Raw genomic sequence first — 22,966 nt, 5'->3', positions numbered from 1 at the left:
CTGTAAATGTTGTATTTAGGATTTTAGTGCACATCTTCCCACTGGTCCCTGAGCACTCTGATGGTGGGGACTGCAGCCGACGCTCAACAAATGTTTACTGCGTGTTCTGTGAGGGATTAGGACTGGGCATCGGGACCCTGAGTAGTGGGAGGTGCCCAGTGGCCTACCAGGCCCCTGGCCTTGTGGAAGGTGGTTGCGGGGTTGCAGGGCGCAGGCAGCTGAGGAAGTACAGAGGGCCGTCCGGCTATGGAAGCATTCCCCCGTCCCGGTCTTGGAGGGCAACAGGCAGCGGAGGGGGCTTCAGTACCTGCTCAGGAAGGGACCCGGTTGGAGATGGACAGGGCTCCACTCCCCACCCACGCTGCCCAATTATCCAGGCCTAAGGGAGGTGCGTCTCCCTTCTCACTCTTTAATCTCATTTGCTCTCTTGACACAGTTCAAGCCGTGCAGCCCCAGGCGCCAGCTCCGGAGGTGGGATGGGGTAGGGCAGGGGGACCTGCCCAGGGGGCCCAGTCCTGGGGCGGGGCGGGACACCTCCTTCCGGCCCGCGGTCTCGGAGTCCCCGCGGCTGTCCAGGCACCGGCAGGCCCGGGTGAGGTATCCAAGCGGACAAATAAATAGGAACGGTCAGTGGTCAGGTGGGTCAGGCGGGTTTGTGGTCCGGGTGGCTTTTGAGTGTGTGGAACTTGACGCTGTCCAGCTTCTCGAACCGCTTCCCGCAGCGCTCGCACGTGAAGTTGTACTGCACCTCTGCCGTGTGCTTCTTCATGTGCCAGTTGAGCGACGCGCGCTGCCGGCACTGGTAGCCGCAGATCTCGCACCTGTGGGCAGCGGGCAGCACCGCAGGCAGGTCAGAGCAGGCACAGCCTAGGGGTGGGGACAGGCTGGCAGCCGGCAGGGGACGCCTTAGGGGCGGGGCTACTCGGGAGGAGCCCATTCATCGGGGGCCCACATGTAGCGCCATCTGGGGTGGGCACTCCCATGGAACTGGGCAGAGGCACGGGGGGGTGGAGCCAGCCCAGGGGACACCCCTTCTGTGGGTCCAGGCCTGGAGCCCTTCCTCCCATCCCGCTGCCGGGTGATCTCTCACTCACTGCAGGGGCGTCTCTCCCGTGTGCGTGCGCCGGTGGACTTCTAGGTGGTTCTTTCTCTTGAAGGACTTGCCGCACGTCTCGCAGGTGAATTCGCGGACACCTGGGGGTGGCGGAGATGCCGGGCTGAGGGTGCTGCCGTCTAGGGGGCTGTGGGGTGTCTCTGATGTGATGCAGAGATGGGGTAGCAGGCTCTGACAGGCGGCCCAGGGCAGTCACACCAAATCCTACATCCCCTTGGTAGGAATGCCGATTAACAATGAGCAGCCAACGTGAAGGGGGGTCTCATGGGCCAGCAAGACGCTCAGCAGACTGCCCGGGAACACACGGAGACCCGGTGGAATTTGAACCGAAGTCTGTGAGGGGCAAGGGTGGCCTCTGCTTGTGTCACCCACCCAGCCATGGGCCTGACCTGAGTGGATGATCATGTGCCGCCGCAGGTGGTTGGACAAATAGAACTTCTTGCCGCAGCCAGGGTGAGGGCACACTTTGGTCTTCCCTTTCCGATGCACGAGGTTGACGTGGTTCTGCGGGTAAGAGGGGCAGGTATAGGGCTGTGGGTTCCCCTGTGGGACTCTCGAGGCTGGGGAGAGGTAAGGGTATCTGGGACGCAGGCTGGGGCTGACCTAGCCTGGAAGAAAAAAGAGGGGTGCCTCTGCCCCGGGAGAGACTCCCAGCTCTGAGCTGGAGCCCTGGGGCACAACTGGGACCAAACAGCATTTATTGAGTGTCTACTCTGGGCCAGGCTCTGGGCTGGGCATCAGTCAATCCTCCCACGGTCCTGTGAAGAGCCTGGCTGCTCAGCCAGTTTATGGATGGGGAAACTAAGGCTCCAGAGGCTCAGTGGTTTGAGGCATGCATTACAAGTGGGCAGCGGAAGGACTGGGACTGGATTCCAGGGCTGTCAGCCCACAGCGACTCTGACAATGTGCTACATTGCCCCTTGGGACCTGGAGCGGGCAGCTCTGAGTCATTTATTCCTTTGTTCTTGCATTCTTTAACTCACTGGAATGACTGCAGCTTGGCACTGCAGAGATGCCTGGCATACAGTAGATGCTCATATTTACTGAAAACATGGTTCAGCAAATTTGAAGGCCTGGAGCCCCCTCTGTGCCAGGTGTGGGGAGATGAGAAGACCCCGTCTTCGTCCTCAGGGGCACCCTGTTCAGACTCTAGAGGGCACACCAGCAGTTCCATCCTGGTGGTGCAGTGACCTGGGACTTCAAGGCCAGTGGTACTGGGCAGGTGGGTGGGGCTGGCGTGCCGCCCACACTGTGTGTTGTTTGTGTGAACACTCGCCAACCATACATGCCGCAGAGTCCCGGACCCACCACCCCTGAATGCACAGTCCACACCCTAGCAGCCCTCCACGAACCACCCAGCCCAGCCCAGAGTCCCTGGGGCCCCCACCCAGCACACAGGCTGCCAGCACAGAAGCAGGCCCTGCCCACTCCGCTTCAGGTGGAGACCTCACCTGGAAGCTGCTGAGGGCCACGTAAACCTGGCTGCAGCCCTCGTAGGGACAGTGGAACATCTCGAGCAGGCCATCAGCGTCCATCACCCGCGACCGCTTGCTCCGCCGCCTCCTGGAGGGGGAAGGGGCCCGTGGAGTCAGGGTTCCCACCTCAGGCAGGCTTGGTGCCTGCTGGCTACCCCTCTGACACAGCCTGCTCGCCCCGGGCACCCACTTCTCAGGCTCCTTGGGGATCTCGTAGATGATGGCAGACATGTCACTGCCGTCTAGCTCCTCCCCGTCGGCCTCTGCCTCTGGCTCTGTGCTCTCGGGCACTGCTGCCACCAGCTCTGCCAGCTCTGGGGCCACTGACTCCTCCTTCTCCTCCTTCTTGAGCATGTACAGGTCCTCCTTCTCTACGGGGGGTGGACATGGCAGGGGTGTCCGTGGGGGATGAAAGCTGTCAAGGAACCCGCTCCCAAGGCCACTCTTTGCCCTCTCCCTCCCAGGCCCCATCCCAACCCCTGCCAGAGGCTTAGGCGACCCTCCCTGGACCTGCACGGCTGCCAGACCTTTCTTGGTCTCGATGCCTGCCGTGGTAGCGGTGTCCGTGGTGGCGATGTCCGTGGTGCTGGGCTGGCTACCCTCAGGCTCCGTCTGGGTGTAGGCCGCCACACCCTCCATCATGGCACAGGGCACCTCCTCACCCAGACTGCTGCCAGCGGCACCGCTGCCCGCTGCCACGTTGAGGTGGATGCCCTCAGCTGTGAGGGTGTCATAGCCTGGGCCTGCGATGATGATCACCTGTGAACCGGGCACCATGCCTGGCATGGGGCAGCTGGCCACCACCTCGCCCAGGGCCTCCTGGGGCACGTTCTCAAAGAGGGTGCCAGGGCCTGCACCCACTTGCATGGGCACTGGCACACACACCACCGTCTCCAGGGCTTCGGGCCCACTGCCTGCTGGGTTGGGGCACAGGGGGGTGCCCTGCTCAGCCAGGTTCTCCACGTGGTGGACATCAAAGGGGATATGCATGCCCTCCTGCGTGATGAGGCCAATGCTGCCCGCCGGGCTGGTGGGGGTCGCTGCTGCCGAGGCCTTAGCCGGCTGGCCCTCAGGGGGCTCCTCAGAGTCAGAGCCAGAGCCAGAGCCAGAGCCAGAGCCAGAGGAGTCGGAGCTGCCAGCCACCAGGCCATTGCCCACTGTGGAGACAGAGGAAGGGGACAGTTACAGCAGGAGCGGAAGCAGCAGCAGCAGTTGGTATTTGTGGAGAGCTCACCAGGTACCGGGCACTCTGACCCCCTCACTGCCAACAACATCGTCCCTTCTCAGTCCCCATCTACCTCGACTGCTCCAAGACGCCTGCTCCCTGGAGATGCTCTCCTCGCCCGGCCTCCAGGACCCTCCTCTTTGGTATCTTGGTGCCTCCCTGGCGGCTCCTTCTCAGACTCCTTTGCTCCTGCAGGTGCACAAGGCCCCTCACGCCTGGCCCTCTCCTCAGTGCTGGGAGTGTGACATGCCACCTCTACCTTGGAGACTCACACGGGGGTCGCTCCTCCGCGTCAAGCCCCAACCTCTCCCATCTCACTGTCTCCTGCACTGCTGCTCCCCATGGGGCCTCACAGGCACCTCAGACTGAACACGGCCACTGAGCTCTGAATCTTCTCTCAAAAAAACCGGCACCTTCATGGCCATCCCCATGCCAGCTGACGGCAGCTCTGCCCTTCCAGTTGCTCAGACCCAAATCCTGGGGTTATCCTTGACTTCCCTCTTTCTCTCACACCCACTCCCACCCGTCAGCAACACCTGTTGGTCCTGCATCCAAACTCCATCCACAGCCTGACTGCTTCCCTCACATCCCCTGCGCACCCTGGTCACCACCCCATCATCCCCTGTCAGGGCCAGTGCGGTCCCTCCTCCCTGGACTCCAGCTTCCACCTGTGCCCCCTGCCAGTCTGTTCCCCCCAACGGTGGCCAGAGTATGCCTGTGAACACCTGCCAAGGTCTCCTAGCTCTTCAACTGAGAACCCTTGCATCACTTCCTGTTACGACACAGGTCAGAAGTTCACCAAACATGTGTCTCTTCCTCCTGGCACCCAGGCGAACTACATTTCCCAGCATTCCTTACAGTTAGGTGTAGACATATGGCTGAGTCCCGACCAACGGAATGTGAGTGGAAGTGATCTCCCATGGACGATCCTCTGCCTCTCTGTCCCCATCAGACAGACAGACAGAAGGAGGCTGAGGCCACCGGATGGAAGGCAGCCTGCAGGTCGAGAGTGCTGAACTTCGTGTGTGTGTGGAACAAACTCCTGAGTTACGGCAAGAGAGTGTAACTGTCTGTTTTGGTAGCTGGCATTGCCTCACTAGTGCCTTGCCCAGTTCACGTGGAGTAGAAGCCAGAGTCCTCACTACGGCCCACACTGCCCTGCACAGTCTGCCCGTCACCTCCTACCCACATCTCCCATTCGCCCTCGCCTCTCTCTCCACTCCAGCCTCACAGGCCTCCCTGCTGTTCCTCAGAGACACTAGGCAGGTTCCTGCCTCAGGGCCTTTGCAGTTGCCATTTCCTCTGCCCGAAACCGTCTTCTCTCCAACACACATGGGGGCTTCCTTTCTCGTCTCCTTCAGACCTTTCACAAAATGGTATTTTTTCACTGAGGTCTTCCCTGGACACTCCGTCTCAACTAGTACCCTTTCTGTCCTTTATTTTCTGCCAAAGTCCTTACCACCTTCCAGTATACTCTATATTTCACTTGTTTATCTTGTTTACTGTCTGCTTCCCTTCTAAAATGTAAACTCCCCAAGGCCAGGGATCCCTGTGCAGAGTCCCCAGTGCCCAGAAGGGTGCCTGGCACAGTGGGTAGTCATTGCATGTATAAATAAAAAAGAACAAATTCTCCCACCAATGCTGAGATGAAGGCCGAGGGGACTGACATCCTACCCAGGTATCTGATGCTAAATCCACACACAGAGAAAAACTGGGGACAGGAAAAATGAACAACTCCCTTAAATTACATACTCGTGACACAGGTGGGGCCATGCTGTCTGGAGATAACATGTCCTATGCCACCAAGGATCACAGACTCTGAAGCCAGACCACCAGGGGTCGAATCTGGGTACCCGCCTCCAGCTGTGTGACATGGGCACGTTACTTAACCTCTCTGGGCCTGGTTCCTTGCCTAAAAAGATGGGAACAATGATTACACCTACCCCAGGGAGGTGTTTTGGATATTTATTGAGTAAATATATGTAAAGGGTTTTAGGACTGGCTTCAGGAAGTAGCCTATATGTGTTTTCTATTATTATGCTATCATTATTATCAGAGTGCCCCTCTGGGCAGGGAGGCCTTGAGCTTGGTAATATCTCACTGTCCTGTGATCTGTAAGCCCCTGGCTTCACCCTGAAGGAGGGGGCAGGTCATGCGGCCTGAGGTGACCTAGCTGGGGGCAGAGCTGGGCATGTGTTGGGGTCTACCTAGGCCGACTCTGGACCTCTCTCCAGATGATGATAACCACGACAGAAATGACTGTGCACTGCATGCTGGGAGTACTCCAGGTCCCATGCCCAGAGCTGGTAAATGGTGCTGTGTGAGGAACCAGGGCTGGGATGTGAGGGACCAGAGCAGGGATGGGTACACACAGCCACCCCCAACACCACCCCATACTGCCCACCGCAGACCTGGCTAATCGATCATTTCTGAGAGCCCAGATCCGGCAGCCACTAGCGTCAAAGTTGGGTTGGGGTGCAAGGGGGCTCTTCTGGGTGCCACCCTATCCCAGCCTGACCTGTCACCAGATGGGCCAGTCATGTTACTCCTGGGTCTTGGGTTTCCTTGTATGCCAAGTGGGGCTAATGACAGCACTGACTCCTAGGCTGTGGGGGAGGACTCAGGGTGGCCAGGTGCAGGACCTCGAGTAGGGCACAGTGAAGGGGGCAGTGACAGGCAGGAGGGCTGGCACTGGACACAGGACAGTACAGCTGAGGGGCTGGCTGCATGCTGGGAGCCTGGCTGACACACAACGGGATAGCTGTTGGCGAGGGTGCCCACCCGGAACACCTCTCGCCCACGGCTTCTCCTCCACCAGCTGGGATGCCACCTGCTCTGAGACGCCTGCCAGCACAGGCTCAGCCCCAGTGACTGACCCCACCCTCAGCCCTGGCAGAACGTCTGGCAGGGGACCCCACACTCCTCACAGCTGATGCCAAGCCCCTGAGGCAGGCTGGCCGGCCCCCTCACCCCCTACAGTGTCTCCTCTCCTTCCCAGCAGGGCCAACTGGGCCATCTTCTTAACTGAGTCACTCCTGGCCCCTAGCAGGTGACAGTCATCCCCTGTGGGTGACCAGTGTGGGAGGAGGGGAGAGACAGTCAGAGATGGGAAGGGGGAGTGACGAGGAGGAGGGAGGGAAAAGGAAGGAGACAGAAGGAGAGGAGATAGAGAGAGAGGAAGAAACAGAGAGAAGACAAAAGACAGAGGAAAGGGGAGAGAGAGAGCTAAGAGAGGAAACTGGAGAGTAAGGAGAAGGAGAATGGGGTGAGGGGAGAACATCTGGGAAGACAGAGGGAAAGAGAATGAGACTGGGGGACACAGAACCCAAGACAGAGAAAATGAAGGAGGAAGAAGCAGCAGAGAAAAGCAGCAACCGTGGGGTCTGGGCACCCAGCAGCTCCACCCCTCGTGCCAGCCGCCAAGCCAGGGCTCCCAGGCTCCCAGTCCAGCCCTGCCTGTGACTGGCCTTGGGCACAAATGGCCCACCCGCGCCATGCCTCAGCTGCCCCTGTAAAGGTGGAGAGGCGGACTCAAAGACTGAAAGTCTATGAAACACTCAGCCTGAGCCCATCACATCCACGCTACAGCCTTGAGCACCAGCGCCCTTGCTGCTATGTTTGTGATGCTGGCCTGAGGCTGGCAGGGCCTTTGGCTGGGCAGGAGGGTGGGAAGCCCAGGCCGGGCTGACCCTGGGAGGGGCTGCAGAGTGGCCACCACCATACCCTCACCCCGAGGCCCACCTTTGTCACTGTCGGGGTCTGAGTCGCTGAGTGGCTTCAGGGGTGAGTGCAGGTCTTGGAAGTAGCGGTGGCCGGCTTCGCACTGCCACACGGCTGTGGTGTACAGGCCAAAGGTGGGGTCCAGCTCGGCAAGGTGTGGCTCGTACGGGCAGCGGTGCTTGTGGTCCTCATACCAGATCACCACATTCTTCAGGCAGTTCACATTTCGTCGTCGCCCTGCGGACGTGGGGCGGGGGGTGTGCGGTGAGGGGCAGTGCTTGGTCCTGCAGGTCTCCAGAACTACCCGGGCCTTATGGGCTCCTGTGGGTTGAAACACCTTCCTAAGCCTGTCTAGTCCTGTCCCCAGTTTACAAATGAGGAAACTGAGGCTCAGAGAGGTGAGAGACTCACTCTGGAGATAATGAGTACTGGTCCAGGGACTATCCTCACTGGATGAGTTGTCATATGAAGAAGAGTGTCTGGCACACAGTAGGCGCACAACAATTGTTGGCTGCTTGTTACTGCTATAATCATGCTCACCAATGCCTCCCACCTGGACCAGTGCAGCTGCCTACTCCCTGGCTCCCCACCCTCCCTCCAACAGTCTAGCCTCCCCACAGCAGCTGGAGGGTGCCTGTGAACACCTGAGTCAGAGAATGTCACTCCTCTGTTTAGAACCTTCTATGGCTTCCACCTTGAAGCAAAAGCCCAAGTCTTCACTGTGACCATTTTCTACTGTCTTCTACCTCCCCACCCTCATTGCCTCAGCTGCTGTCTCAGAGGGCCTGGAAGGTTGGAAGGTGAAGCCCAGGGCAAAGGGGCCTCTACCCAGAATCCAGAGGGTGGGGCCATTGCCCAGATGGTCTCAGAGAAGAGAGGGTTATTTTCAAGCCTTGAGACCCAACCCATTGCTGTCGAGTCGATTCCAACTCCTAGCGACTCTACAGAACAGAGTACAACTGCCCCATAGGGTTTCCAAGGAGCTGCTGGTAGATTCAAACTGCTGATCTTTTGGTTAGCAGCCCAGCTATTAACCACTGTGCCACCGGGGCTCCAAGCCTTGAGAGCTAATGTAAATTATTCCACTGTGTTCTGGATTTGCTTGGTGCCTGTTGCCCCTTCTTTCCCTCCAATTTCTCCCATTTGTAATGGAAAGGTCTACCTTGTGCCCGTTCCACCATTGTACTTTGGAAACAGATAACTCGTATTCTAGATTCCACAGGTTCACAGATGAAGAGGAGTTTTGCCCCAGGATGGACTACGCCTAAAGTCTCCCCCACATTTGATTTAGATGATTCAGAGGATGAGATTTTGGACTTGGAGGTGATTTTAGACTTTCGGGGTGATGCGATGGGGTGGATATGTTTTGCATGTGGCAAGGACATGAATTTTTGGGGCCAAAGGGTGGAATGTTATGGATTGAACTGTGTCGCCCAAAAATATGTGTTGTAAATCCTAACCTCTATGCCTGTAGTTACTATCCCATTTGGAAACAGGTTCTCTTTGTTATGTTAATGAGACAGTATCAGTGTAGGCGTGTTTTAAATCAATCTCTTTGGAGACATAAGAGATTAAACAAGCAAGCAAAAGAAGCAGAGATGGGGAAGAGAGATGCCAAGACACATGAAGATTGCCCAGGAGCAGAAGCTCAAAGAGACAAGGACCTGCCTCCAGAGATGACAGACAGAAGTGCTTCCCCTGGAGCCGGCACCCTGAATTTGGACTTCTGACTCCTAAATTGTACGAAAATAAAATTGTTTCTGTTTGTTAAAGCCACCCACTTGTGGCATTTCTGTTATAACAGCACTAGACAACTAAGACAGCCTCCCACTCCCTCCCTTGCCCACTCTGGTCCAGCCACACTGGTCTCCTCGCTGCTCCTCAAACATGTCAGGTACAGTCCTGCCTCAGGGCCTTTACACAGGCTGTGCTCGCTTCCCTTCACTCAGGTCTCTGCCCAATGTGCCCTCCTCTGAGAGGTGCCCCTGACCTCACTCAGCCTGCTGCCCCCTCTCCCCCATCACTCTAATCCACTTTACCTTGCTGTCCTTTTTCTCCCAGTAGCACCTAGATACCGTCTGGTGGTTATCTGTCCGTTTCCCCAACTAAAACATCAGCTCACCATGGGCAGGGACATTTATCTGCTTTGTTCCTGCTGTGTGCCCAGGCCAACACAGGGCTGGGTACACAGCAGGTGCTCTATGAACTTTTGCTGGATAGTCAGTGCTGTGAGGGAGTGGGTATTATATGGCCAGATGGCCTGCGTTTTAATTCTGGATCTGCCACTTCCTAGTGGTGGCTCCAGGCAAGTACGAGGAGTGGAGCTGCTAGACGCCCAGACCCCATGGGCGCTGCTCTTCTCTGCTTCTTCTTCCTCCATTTTCTCTGTCTTGGATTCTGTGTCCCCCAGTCTCATTCTCTTTCCCTCTGTCTTCCCAGATGTTCTCCCCCTCACCACATTCTCCTTCTCCTTACTCTCCAGTCTCCTCTCTTAGCTCTCTCTCTCTCCTTTCCTCTGTCTTTTGTCTTCTCTCTGTTTCTTCCTCGGCTTCTCTGAACTCAGATGCTGCCCCTGGGTTGGGGCAGAATAAGGGTCCCCATTCCCTGAGGGTTGCCAGGGAGGGGAAGGGAGGAGACACTGACAGAGAATAGACAGGACAGGGTACACAGGGAGCACTCAAGCAGTGGTTCTGGTGACTAGTGTGATGCTCATGGTCCCGTGGCCGAGTGGAAGGTGTGTACCCCCATCAGGCTGGGTGATAAGAAGCGGGCCTGAGAGAGGTTCTTGGGCCTAGGGATCGTGTCTGGGCCTCTGACACCACCAGCAGCTGCCTCTCACGCCCAGCCCTTAGCTTCCTTATCTCACCCCACCTCTTTGGGATTTTGGGGTCACAGTCTCAGCTCGGCTCCACTTGAAGAACTGTGAGGACAGGGGTGCACTGCCACCAGAAGACCCTCCCTGGACCCTCCCCTGTTCAGCCCCGGGGTTCTGAAGCCATGCTGGGTGGGGCTGAGGCCAGCTGCCCAGAATAGGGCTCAGACTCCTGCAGTTGTGGCCAGGGGCCTCCCCACTGATGGCCCGCACCTCGCTGCCCTTGAGCCTGGCACACAATATGCCGTTTAGGCCTTTGCACAAGCTGTTCCCTCTTCCTCTCTCTTTTCTGGCTGACCCCACGCACCCAGCAGGAGAGTGGAGAAGCTACAAGGACTGCCGGGGAGACACATGACCTGGGTCTGAGGTCTGACTCTGCAGCTGTACAGCCTGGGGCGAAGACTCTACTTTGCTGGGCTCAGTTTCTTTGTGTTTGAAATGCGGATGATGAGAGCTCTCCTGTGGGACACAGTGCTGCCCACACACACAGCACACGTTCCAGTCCCCTCCAGGAATCCTTTCTGATCCCTACTGGGCTGGGCCAGTCGCCTCCTCTGGGCCTCCAGTGGCCCCTGTCCCCGTCCTAGCCCTGGTCAGCCTGCCTTCTGTCTTCCCCACAAGATTGGGCTCTTGTTCCACACAGCGCCTGGCACACGTAGGCCCTCCGCAAATGGCACGGAAAGAACAAGCGAGTAAAGGAACAAGGCCCCCACGGCCCGTGGGCTGCAGATCCACTTACTTTTCTTCCGCTTTGGCTTTTTGGGGACTTGCTCCCAAGGCTTCCTGCAACAGAGAGAGGCAGTGAGGGGTGAGTGCAGGGACAAAGGCTGGGCCAGACTCCTGACGGATGAGAAAAATAGTGATGACCACTACGCCTGCCATTTGTCATGCTCCAGGATGTGATGAACCAAAGTCGAATTTTAGCTTCTATTTACTGGCAAGTACCCCACTCCAGCGGAGCCCTGACGGCACAGTGGTTAAGCGTTTGGCTGCTAACCAAAACAGTTGGCAGTTCGAATCCATCAGCCACTCCTCAGAAACCTTATGGGGCAGTTCTACTCTGTCCTACAGAGTTGCTATGAGTCGGAGTTGACTCGACAATAATAGGTTTGGTTTGGTTTTTGGGTACCCCACTCCAGCAGTGTGCCAGCAGTGCCTTCACGTGGGCACATCAGCCCTTGGAGGGGGTCTAGGATCATCACCCATCTCACAAGCAAGGAAACTGAGGCTCAGGGGTGTGTGGCTGCCTGAGGTCCCATGGCAGGGAGTGGAGAAGTCAGAAACGAGATAAGGAAAGGTGGTGTGGTATGCAGAATTCTGACGGCCCCTCCGATTCCCACCCCTTGGGATGCACACCCTGTATAACCCTCTCCCACCGAGTGTGGGCAAGGTTCTGTGACTATGATGGACTATCGCTCCTGGGATTAGGTGACTTCGAGTTAATCAAAGGAGAGATCACTGAAATGCGCCTGACCTAATCGGAGGAGTCCTTAAAAAGTACTGGCCCTTGATGAAGTCAGATGTTCAAAGCTGAGAACATGAGGAGACATCTGGAGGGGGCCACATGGGAAGGACCTCAGATTTACAAACAGAAGAAAATGAAATCTGCCAACAACCTGAGGGAGTTTGGAAGTGGATCTTTCCTTAGTTGAGCTTCCAGATGAAGACACAGCTGGCCAGCACCTTGACTCTAGCCTTGAGACACTGAGCGGAGGACCCAGCTAAAATGTGCCAGACTCCTGACCCACAGAACATGAGACAATAAATTTGTGTGGTTTGAAGCTACTAAGTTGGTGGTAATTTATTATGCAACGATAGAAAATGAATTCGGTCAGCCTCAGAGGCTGTGCTGCCTGTTCAGGGGACATCCAAGAGCCCCAGGGGGTGGGAAGACATCCCGGAGGGCTGGCTTTGCTAAGGGTCCTGCTGCTCTCAGTCAGTCCTGCCCCTGCAGCCAGCCCTTTCCCCACAGTGGCTGTGGCTCAACACCCTGACCACGTGCCCCAGCGAGCTGAGGCCTCAGAGGGCCCAGGGCAGGATCGAGCCCACAGGCCAGGGGGCCCTTGTGGCCTCCCACACCAGCATGGCCTTGGGATCTGCCAGGTGGGTTCCTGAGCCCACTTGTGCAAGCTGTGGCCCAGCACAGGGGCAGGGGCTTCGGTGCACCTCTGTCTGATCCTCTAGGGCCTCCCCGCTCAGTTCCTGCCACGATGCTTCTGCAATGGCCCCACTCTGGCTGCCTCCTTGTCCTTCTCCTCCTGTGCTACAGCAGCAGGCTTCATGATCCTGGGCAAGTGACCTCACCTTCCTGTACCTCAATTTCCCCATCTGTAGCACGGGAACATAACAGCACCTTCCTCACGGGGTTGGCGTGAGGTTCTGTGCATTGCAAAGAGCTTGGCGCAACCCCCAGCTTTTAGTAATTGTTCAAAAAAATGGTAATGATGATCAGTGATGATCGGTATTATCCCAGAGCCTGGTCCGCAGCCCCCACCCACCCCATGAGGCCAGGCTGGAGCTGTGCTCTGCCACAAACACCCTGACAGCTGGTCCAGAGTCTCTCATCAGCTCCACTGCCCAACCTGACAACAAGTCTCAGCCCTAGAAACCCCAAGTCTGCTTCCTGGGAACCTCCTCAGGGCTCCTCTGACTGGGACTCTGCTCATCCATGCCCAATCCCAGGTGCCTGTCCCCTCCCACAACTTCCACCCTCCTCTCCAAGGGGCCACACTGCCCAGATCCTCACCCAAACCCGAGTTCAAATGCCCACAGCCACCTCCACCCGCTCATGGCCCTGCCACAGCCAGGTTCAAGTCCCAGCTCTGCAGTCGACTGGCTGTGTGACCTTAGGCAGGTCTTGTCCCCTCCGAGCCTCAGTTTCTTCATTTGTGAAGTGGAGCTAACAGCACTGCCTCCCACAGAGTCACCTGCTGTGGGGATTAAATGAGGTCATGTGTATCGAGTGCTAGGCACATCATAAATGCACATTCTGAACTTAATGCAGCGTCTCCTCCCCCAAACTGTCCCCATCTCCAAGTTCCGACGCTCCAGTGACTGCCAGCGGAGGCCATGTGCACCTGACGACCACATGCTGGGGCTTCTCCAGGTCTGGCTCTGCTCTCCTCTGCCATACGCTTTTCACTCTTTACTGGAATGTTCCCATCAGCATCCAAACACGCTGTGATTACTCCCATCTTAGATGGAGACCATCTTGACTTCCTTCTCCATCAGCCACATTTCTTTGTTCCCCTTTCGCCCAACAATAGTCTACACTTGCTGTCTCCATTTCCTCTCCTTCACCTCTCTTGAACTGCTCCAGTCTGGGTTTTTCTCCACCATGTCCCAAAACTGCCCTGCCACGGTCACCGAGGACTGCCGTCTTGCTTGACCCAGCAGCATTTGACCTGGAAGATCGTCCCTTTGGCCCTCACCTCATTCTCCACCTTCCTCCCAGCTGCTGTGTCTTCCTCACCCTTGACTCCTCTGAGGGTGGATGGAGAGCCAGCCCCACCTCAGACCTTGTGTTCTCTGTCCACACGTACTCCTTGGTGATCTCGGTCGCTGCAGCACCTCTATGTACCCTGGAGACTCCCAAATTCAGATCTTCAGCCTGGCCCTCTCCCCAGTCCAGCACCACATCCCCAACCACTTCCTCAACACCACGCATACAGTCTCACAGGCACCCTACATGCAAGCTGTCATCTTGTCCCCCAACCTGCCCCTTAGTTAACAGCGACTGCCACTTTCTAGGTGCTCGGGCCAAAACCTCGGGGTGGTCCCTCAGATCCACATCCACTAGCAAACTCTGTCATCCCTACCTTCAATAACTTCTCGCCACAGCCCTACCTGGCCCCACCCCTGTTATCCTCACCTGGACCAGGGCCGATGCCTCCTTCTTGGTCTCCTGGCTCCTGCCTTCATCCCCAGTCTCAAAGCAGGAATCAGTATGATTCATTTTTTGGTTAAAATTTTAAAATATAAAAAGAACAATTCAAACACACACAAAACTAGAGAGAAGAGTGGAGCAAACCTCCTTGAATTCACTGCCAGCTTTAACCATCAACTCCTGGCCAACCTTGTTTCACCTCATACCCTACCCGTTCCTCCCACCACACATACCCCTGAGACTGCTGCTTTTAAATATAAGCCAGATCACATCACTTCTCTGTTCAAAATCCTGCACTTAAGAAAAGACAAAAGAACAGCCAGGGCTCCCTTCTTCCTGCGAGGAAAAACTACAGTCCTCCCCCTACGGCCCACAAGGCCCTGCACACTCTGCCCTGTTGCCTCCCTGCCCGTCTCCCTCACTCTCTCCTCCCTCACCCTGCTCTGGCTGCCCAGGTCTCCTCACTGTTCCTTGTATTTACCAGGCAAGGTCCTGCCTCAGGGCCTTTGCACTGCTGTTCCTTCTGTCTCGAACATTCTTCCCTTGGCTATCTGCCTGACTCCTTGCCTCCTTCAAGTCTTTACTCAGATGCTATCTTCTCAATGTGGCCCAACCTAACTACCCTATTTAAACTTCCAACTCCTACTCCTGATTCCTATTTCCCAGTTCCACCTTCCCTCCCCACCCTCTCCCACAGTCCCTACCACTCTCTAATGTACTATTTGTTTCTTGTCTGCCTCTCTCCACCATAAACAAAAATGTCAGCTCCATGAAGCTGGCATCTTTGTTTTGTTCACTGCTGTATCCTCAGCATCTATAACAGTGCTTGGCACATAGGAGGTGCTCAATAAACATTTCTTAAACGAATGAATGAACATTGGAAATGTCACAGCTGACCATGTTTCCCTTTTCCCACCAGCTGCTAGGAAGCTCCAAGGCAAATTCATAGATTATTTTCCATTCTCTCTTCTTCATGTCTCTTGAACGCCTCTGGTCAGGTTTGGGCCCATCATGCCACAAAACTGCCCTTGTCACATTCCCAGTGATCTCTGCCTCACTTGATCTAGTAGCATTGACCCTGGCCCCACTGTGTCCCTTGTTTTCATCTCTCCTTTCATTCTGATTTTCATTTGTCTTCTTGTCCTTGTTTTACAGCTCTTGAACTGAAATCCTTCCAGGTACGACAGACTATAAATAATTAAACACAATTCTATCTCTGGTCATGTCTACTTCCCACAGGAGACCCTCACTCAGGTTAGTGTAGTCTCCTGACTAGCCATGTTGCCCTGGGGCCAGGTTTTTGCCACACACTGCCTGGCAGCCCCCAAGTCCTACAGGCCCACACAGCTCAAGCTCAGCCAAATCAAGCTTCTGCAAACATCACCTTCAGCTTAGGAACCTCTAGGGACTCCCTCTGGCCAGTGGTCCTTAAGCCTAGCTGGACATCCAAGATTCCCCAGGGGCTTCTCTGAAAAAAAAAAAACAAAACACTGGGTCTGCAAACCCACTCAGACTAACTGAATCAGATTCCCCAAGGATGGGGCACTGGCTTGAGGTTTTTAAAACTTTTAAAGGGCTACTGGATGATGCCCAGCTACCATTACTGAACACTTTGATCAAAGATTCTATAGAAGAATCTTGATTAAAAAGGGGAAAATACAGAACAGAATTTAAAATTCTCACGGAATCCAGATTTTCTGGAGCCATGGAGGCTGGATAAACCCCTGAAACTACTGCCCTAAGATAATGTTTAAACCTTAAACCAAAAATATTCCCTGAAGTCTTCTTAAAACCAAATAATAGTTTAGATTAACTAGTAAAAATGTCTGTCTTAAGAATTATGCTCCTTTAAGAACTATCTATATGGGATCAGAGTGACAACAGCAACTTGAGAGACTAGATAGGAACCTTAGGGAGCAGAGAGTTTATGTTAATTGGGGAGGAACAACTCAGAAAAGGAAGGTGAGAATGGTTGTACAACGGGAAGAATAGAATCAATGTCACTGAATTGTACATGTATAAACTATTGAATTGGTGTATGTTTTGCTGTGTATATTCTCAACAACAACAAAACTTTTAAAGGGCTCATTTCCTGCCCTGCTGGTGGGTACAAACCAGCCTGCCACCCGGTGTGGGCACTGGGGGAACTATTTGGCAGGATCTAGTTGATTCTTGACTCTCAGAAACACCCCAAGAGAAACATGTGAACCGTGTGCAAGGGAAAACTGGGTAGAACAAGACTTTCCCTGCAGCACTGCTTCTGATAGAGAATAAACGCCATAATCGACTGCTCACTGTGTGCCAGGCACTGTTCTAAGGCCTTTGCGTATTTTAACTAATTTAACGCTCACGTCAACCTATGAGGCAGAAAGGGACAAACTCCACCCGCACTGCTCATTCTCAAGATTGAGACTTGGCAGCTGGGGTTTCCCCTTCACCTGGGGCCCAGGGATGGGCCTAGGGCAGTGCCCCTGGGCTGGGGTGCTCCCCAGGAGCCAAGAGGTTTAGAAAAATTTGGTCTGGATTGTGAAGGGTACCCCTCTGTGTGGGCCCATGGTGGGCGTGGCCTAGGGTTGTGGGAAGGGGGCCGTACGCAGCCCCAGGTGGGGCACTCCTATGGGAGGCAGGACTGGGTACCCACTGCGTCCAGTCAGAGTCTGGGGCAACTCTGTGAGGGTTTCAAGGGGTGAAGCCTGTGAGATCCTACAGCCCGCTGAGGTCTCGGGGGAAGGGCCATCCGGCCTAGGACCGGGCAGTTAAACCGCTTGGGGGCGGGGCTTGTGTCAAGATTGGGCAATCAGGGACATAGCGGGCGGGGCCAAGTGCCCAGGAGGCAGGCCGAGAAGCTGGGCGCATCCCTAGGATTGGGCAGTCGGAGCGATGGGAGGCGGGGTCGCGAACCAGGCGCGTTCGGGGACCGGCAGTCAGAGACCCAGGCCGGCGGCCTGGCCCCTGGGCGGGGCTCACAGGTGCCGGGGGCAGGGCCTCGAGGCGGAGGGGGCGGGACCAGACTCGGCGGGGGATGGGGGCGTCTCCTCCCTCACTCCCTCCCTCCTTCGTGCCGGGCCCCCTCACCCGTGGCGGCCGCAACGCTGGCCGCGCTCCAGCGAGATGAGGTAGGCGGCGAGCTTGGCGTCGCTCCAGCCGCTGCGGCGCCGCAGGTCCACCCAGGGCCCGTGCGCCTCGCCCAGGTACACGCGCCGCACGTCGTACTTCTTCCGGGACTCGAGCCGCCGCCGTGCCCGGTCCGACTCCGTGAGCCGCGGCCGGCCGCGCGCCTTGCGGCCCGCCGCGCCCTCCTCGGCCGCTGCCTCCCCGCCTGCGCCCGCCTCAGCCTCCGCCCCGGGCTCCGGCGCCCGCTCCGCCATCCCCCCCTCCCTGGTTACCAGCCTCCCCCGTTGTTAGGAGCCCGACCGGAAGTGGCGCGCATGTTCCGCGCCGCCGGGAAATTTCTCATGGCCTGTGTCTGCCCCGTGGCGCCAAAAGAAGAACGAGAGCGAGAATTGCGCATGCGTAAAATACCCATTCGCTTACTTTTAACCTCTAAATCTTACAATTTTCTAGCTTTGCATGGAATATAGGACAGCCTAAAGATGTGGGGCCAGCCCTAGGAAGGCAGAGCCAGAAGAGCTCTTAGACCCTCAGAGAAAAGGTTTCTCCCTCGGCGCCTTTATCCTGAAGGCATCCTGGGGATGACATGGAAAGGTGAAAGCAGAAGGGAAGGTGTGGGGTGCGACCCATCAGTCCTGGACGCTGGAGAGTCCTTAAAAAGTGGCGCCAGTAGGCATTAAAGGGATAGGTTTTGCCTGTTCATCGCTGGCCGCCCCATCTGAGTTCTTGGGGAGGGGATGCCACACTGCCAGAGAGGAGGGAAGACAAGAAAACTTCTATTTGCTGTAAGCTCCAAGGTCGTCTCATGCTTTCACGCCAGTCCAGTCTCCTCGGCCATAGCCTATGCTCCAGGCTCAGCTCTGGCCTTGCTGCTGCCGCCGCTGCAGGTTGTCATCCTCTTCCTCCTGGCCCTGTGCTGGTGGCGGTGGTGGCGGCTCCTCCAGGCCTGGGGAGGCTGCCAGGAGCTCCCCAGTGGACCCTGCCAGGCGGAAGACCACCGGGATCCGGGCCAGGGCAGGGTTGGTCTCCTGCAGGCCCTGGATCCACTTGGCCAGTGTGGCCTGGTCGTGGGCACCCGCCATGCACATGGCGAAGACAGGGCCTTCCTCCACTGTTGGGAGAGAAGGGCCCTCAGAGTTTGTGCGGTGGGGGCTGGAGCATCTCTCCCGTACCCCACAACCCCTTCAAGGCCGAGGGCAGGAGCTTTCAGCTTTCTTTCGGCTTTCTTGTGCCTCCAAGCCTTTGAACAAGCTATCCTTTCTGCCTAGACTGCCCTTCCCATGCTTTACCTGGGTGATACCTTCAGGTTCTTCAGAAAGCCCTGCGACCCGCCCCAACTCTGTGTCCCTCCCCTGGGCTCCCAAGAACGGAACCTGCATAGTCCCCTGCTAGTCTGAGCTGCTGAAGGCAGAAACTGGGTCTGTTCTAGTCACACCCAGTAGCCAGCACAGAGGGAATAACACAGAGTACATAAATGTGTGGAGGGAATAACCAAGGGTTCACAGCCCTGGTGGCCTCTAGCTAGAGTGTGGTGTCTGACCGTGGAGTGTGGCTGCGCCGCCTCAGGCCTGGAGCTCCTGAGGCCTGGGAGTGTGTGTGTACAGGTGCCTCTGCTGGGTCTCTGTGTGGCAAGTGGGCTGTCTCAGCCTGGGCCCCACCTCTCAACACCTCCCCCACCCCATGCCACACCTCATCCTGTGTGGTGTTTGGAGTTCTGCCCCTCCCACTTCTTACCTTCCTCGATGTCAAACTCGTAGTCATCCCAGCTGCTCCTCCCATAGTCCAGGTCCAGCTGCATGGGGTAGTAGAGGTTCCACTCCTCTGGAATCTCCTCCACTTCCTACTCCAGAAGGGAAGGTACAGGTAGGGTTGGAAGTCAGTGAGCTTACAGCCACCTGCCTGACTCCAGCCTCCCAGCAGCTGCCTTGCCCCAGCCTGCACCTCGGAGCCCCTCACATGAACAGCCCCCTCCCCAGCCCCCACACTCACCCTCTCCTCGGGGGCCAGCAAGTCAGCTCTGAGGATGTGGTAATAGACACACTTATCTTGGAGCCACAGAGAGAAGGGGCCCTCAACGAAGATAGGCCGGGCTGGGTTGTGGCAAGCCAGGGCGGCCTGCTGATCAGGACTCTGGATTCCTGGTGTGGAGACACGCATGCCCTTGTGCCCTGGCTGAGGGGCTCTGCCTCCAGGCCCCAGGAGCCCACCCGCTGGGAACCTGGCAGAGGCTGGGGCAGGTGCAGGCCTTACCTACAATGTGGGGCTGGGTGGGATCCGCTGCCCCTGTAGAGTCTTTGGACAAAGGCATCTGCAAGGAAGAGTGTAGGTGGGAGCCTGCAGCTCCCACACCTACAGTGGAGCTGGGGAGAAACCGGGAAGGGGGAACCCTGCGAATTCAAGGCACCTCTCGGGCCATCTACTGGGCCTTGTACACATCACTCAAACCCACCTCCTCATTTCCATCCAATTTAGCAAAAGCCATCAACATTTAAGATGCTTACACCAAGGGAACCCTGGAGCTGGCCCATCTGTGTTAAAACCCTGGCTCTGCCAGAAGCAGTGTGACTTTGGCCAAGTCAGTTTCCCTGTGTGCCTCAGTTTCCTTCACTGCAAAATGGGGATGAGAATAGCATTGATTTCAGATGGTTCTAAAATGCTTAGAACAGTGCTTGGCACATAGTAAGTGCTAAGTGCTTGTAAAACTAAGAGAGAAAAATAACTTCACATGCACAGAAGATCCCAGGAAGGAGATACGAGAAGAAAGTCCCCGCGCTTGCCTCCGTGGAGAACAGCGGGGGAAGAAATACCCTTTTGTGTCTTTATACCCTGAACATGATTACTTGTTCAAAAAACTAAATGAAATTTACTTTTTAAAAAAAAATGCCCGTACATTTTGACCAAAACATCCAACGGTGGACAAATGCTGACGTACATTGTTCATCCTTTCAGGTTAAAAAGAAATGAGATGGCCAGATGGGTACTTAGAACGGGCTCCAAACCACGTAATTAAGTGAGAAACAGCAAAGAGCAAGGTGCAGAACTTGTGTACAACACTAAGCATTTAGAAAACATTTTTAAAAGTACATGTTTTGCTGCTAGGCCTCTTTACTGAATGCTTAGTGTATTTATATTGCCGTTTCATTTCAAATTTAACCTTCTGGAGTTTTTGTCTTAACTTTTTGATGGTATATTCTCTTTTTCTCTTATACTAAAACTCTTGGTTCCTGTCAGCAGTATAAGGAGCCCTAGTGGTGCAGTGGTTAAGTGCTCGGCTGCTAACTGAAAGGTTGATGGTTTGAACCCACCAGCCACTCCGAGGGAGAAAGACGTGGCAGTCTACTTCCATAAAGATTTACAGCCAAGGAAACCCTATGGGGCAGTTCTACTCTGTCCTATCGGGTTGCTGAGTCATAATCGACTCGACGCAACGGGTATCAGCAGTAATACATGCACTTGATTTATCCTTCAATACACATCAAATAGCTTCAATCTTTCTACTAACCATAAAGTGATGGAATTAAATTTGGGATTACTCTGAGTTGTTTCCTGTTCTTGGGATACAAACATCGAGGACGGGCAGTTGGATGAGCGGGTTCAACAGTAATTCAGAATCTTTTTTTTTCTCTCTATGCTTATGTTATCAATTAGAAACTTAATCACATTTATCCGTTTTTAATGTCTGTTTTCTTCATTTTTTGGTTTTATGTTTCTGAATACATTAAACATTTACCTAGTTTAAAAGTCGACCCATATTAAAAGAGACATCTCATTTCCATCTCTGTCCCCTCTACCCCATCCTCCAACACCTCCTGGAGATAATTCTTTGTACTCACTTCCAATTCGTTATGTCCACTGTTTCTTATTATGAAGTAAGCAAATACGTACACGCACTTCTGTATCTCCTCCCTTCTCACACTTAAGGTAGCTCGCTAGACACTGCTCTTCATCCTTTCAACTGCTTTGTCATTTCCCTGGCCGCTCGGTGCCCTAAAACATGGAGACGCCATAGTGCACATGGCCAGTATCTCTGGATGACACTGGCGTTGTTTCCACTCAAAATCTAGGTGCTGGGGTAGAAGGGTAGTCATTTTACCAGGGTTTCAACTTTTCTATATGTATTTTTCATAATGAGCTGAGGATGTGGAAGAATATTTAAATGAAAAGGATATACATAAATAAAAAGATATATCTGCTTGCAAATGGATAGACTCTGGCTGGAAGGAGACACGGTGCTCGTAAGGGCGGTCACCCCCAGGGGAGGAGACTGGGGGCTGTCTGCTCTTGTGCACTGTCTGGCTTGTTTACCGTGTAGATACATTACTTACCAAAACAAAGACATGAAATAAAAACTACCCGTCTTCTCCATTCTGCTGCTACACTCAAGGCCAAGTCTGGGTCCTCTCTCACCTGGATACTGCAGTCACCTCCTATCCTGCCGCCCTCCGTCCTCTCGCCCCACCACCATCCAATACCATCCACACAGCAGCCAGAGGGAGCTTTTGAAATTGCGAATCTTTCCAGAACCATGACTCCGACTCCATCACTCCTCTTCTTAAAACATCCCCGTGGCTCTCCCCACCAACCAACAGGTTTCAAACCATGCTCTTTAACCTGGAGTCCCCCCATGCCTCTTCTTCCCCACCTCCAGCACCCTGGTGCCCATGCCTTGGCCACAGGAAGCACTTTCAGCATCCCCAGGGATTCCCAGCCCTTGCACATGCTGCTCTCTGCCTGGAATGCTCTCCTTGCCCCTCCCATCCTGCCAAAGCTCACCTTAGTCTCACCTCCTCCAGGAAGTCTTCCTTGACTCCTGCCTCCTCTGGGTTCCCACTTAGAACCAGTGCCTCTGAGGGAAACTTATCTGGGGCTTTCTGTGAGGGACGTTCTTTGGATGCCCAGTATGGCCTGGCATGAGTGGGGCCCCCAGGATACTGGGGGTACTTCATTCAGTCATTCAACAAACAACTGCTGAGCATCAGCTTTGTGCCAGACCCTGTGCTGGGCACCTTGGGAGACACATGGGAGACTGAGTCATGGTTTTTTCCACTTGGGGAGCTCTGGCCTAGTGGGCAAGATAGATGTGAACGAGGAATCAAATAAATAAACGTGCCTAGTACAGGGAAGGGGTGGGTGCCTCAGTCAGGCTGGTCAGGAAGGGTGTCCTAAGGGACAGTGGAGCTGAGACCTAAGAATATGAAGTCCTTGGGGGAAGTCTTCCTAAGGGAAGAGTGTTCCTGGCAGATGGAACAGCAAGTGCAAAGGCTTGAGGTGGGAACTGGCACAGAATGCTCAAGAACAGAAAGGATGGCTATTGCCTAGAATATGGTGAGTGTGGGGAGAGGGCCTGGAGCAGAGGTCAGAGGCCAGCAGAGCCTTGTAAGCTGTGGTGTGGAGTAAGGGCCATGACAATCCACTGGAGGGTTGAAGCAGGGAGTCAGGTCTGTGTAAGCTGTGGTGATGAGTAAGGACCATGACAGTCCACTGGAAGGTTGGGGCAGGGAGTCAGGTCTGTGTAAGCTGTGGCAAGGAGTAAGGGCCATGACAGTCCACTGGAAGGTTGGGG

General features: G+C 55.2%; 2 protein-coding genes across 2 annotated transcripts in view; both read right to left on the bottom strand.

The window, feature by feature from the left end:
• Positions 1-393: 393 nt before the first annotated feature.
• ZNF653 (zinc finger protein 653) lies at positions 394-17,782 on the bottom strand. The gene is made up of 9 exons (XM_004378316.1): positions 17,368-17,782; positions 11,146-11,189; positions 7,556-7,771; positions 3,117-3,746; positions 2,780-2,960; positions 2,566-2,677; positions 1,504-1,618; positions 1,095-1,194; positions 394-821 (listed from the first exon to the last, which is right to left on the bottom strand). Exons 1-9 carry the CDS (start codon positions 17,658-17,660, stop codon positions 644-646), a joined length of 1,869 nt encoding a protein of 622 aa, XP_004378373.1. The 5' UTR covers positions 17,661-17,782; the 3' UTR covers positions 394-643.
• A 446-nt stretch (positions 17,783-18,228) lies between these two features.
• Positions 18,229-22,966, bottom strand: part of ECSIT (ECSIT signaling integrator) — a 16,213-nt gene continuing 11,475 nt past the window's right edge. Inside the window, exons 6-9 of the mRNA XM_004378314.2 lie at positions 19,654-19,711; positions 19,393-19,541; positions 19,138-19,243; positions 18,229-18,514 (exon numbers count right to left, since the gene is read on the bottom strand). Coding sequence (XP_004378371.1) covers positions 18,258-18,514; positions 19,138-19,243; positions 19,393-19,541; positions 19,654-19,711 — 570 coding nt within the window. The 3' untranslated portion in view covers positions 18,229-18,257. The remainder of the gene's footprint in view (positions 18,515-19,137; positions 19,244-19,392; positions 19,542-19,653; positions 19,712-22,966) is intronic.

The sequence above is a fragment of the Trichechus manatus genome, unplaced genomic scaffold, assembly GCF_000243295.1.
Source record: "Trichechus manatus latirostris isolate Lorelei unplaced genomic scaffold, TriManLat1.0 scaffold00057, whole genome shotgun sequence".
NCBI lineage: Eukaryota > Metazoa > Chordata > Mammalia > Sirenia > Trichechidae > Trichechus > Trichechus manatus.
This window is presented reverse-complemented; position numbering and strand designations above follow the sequence as displayed.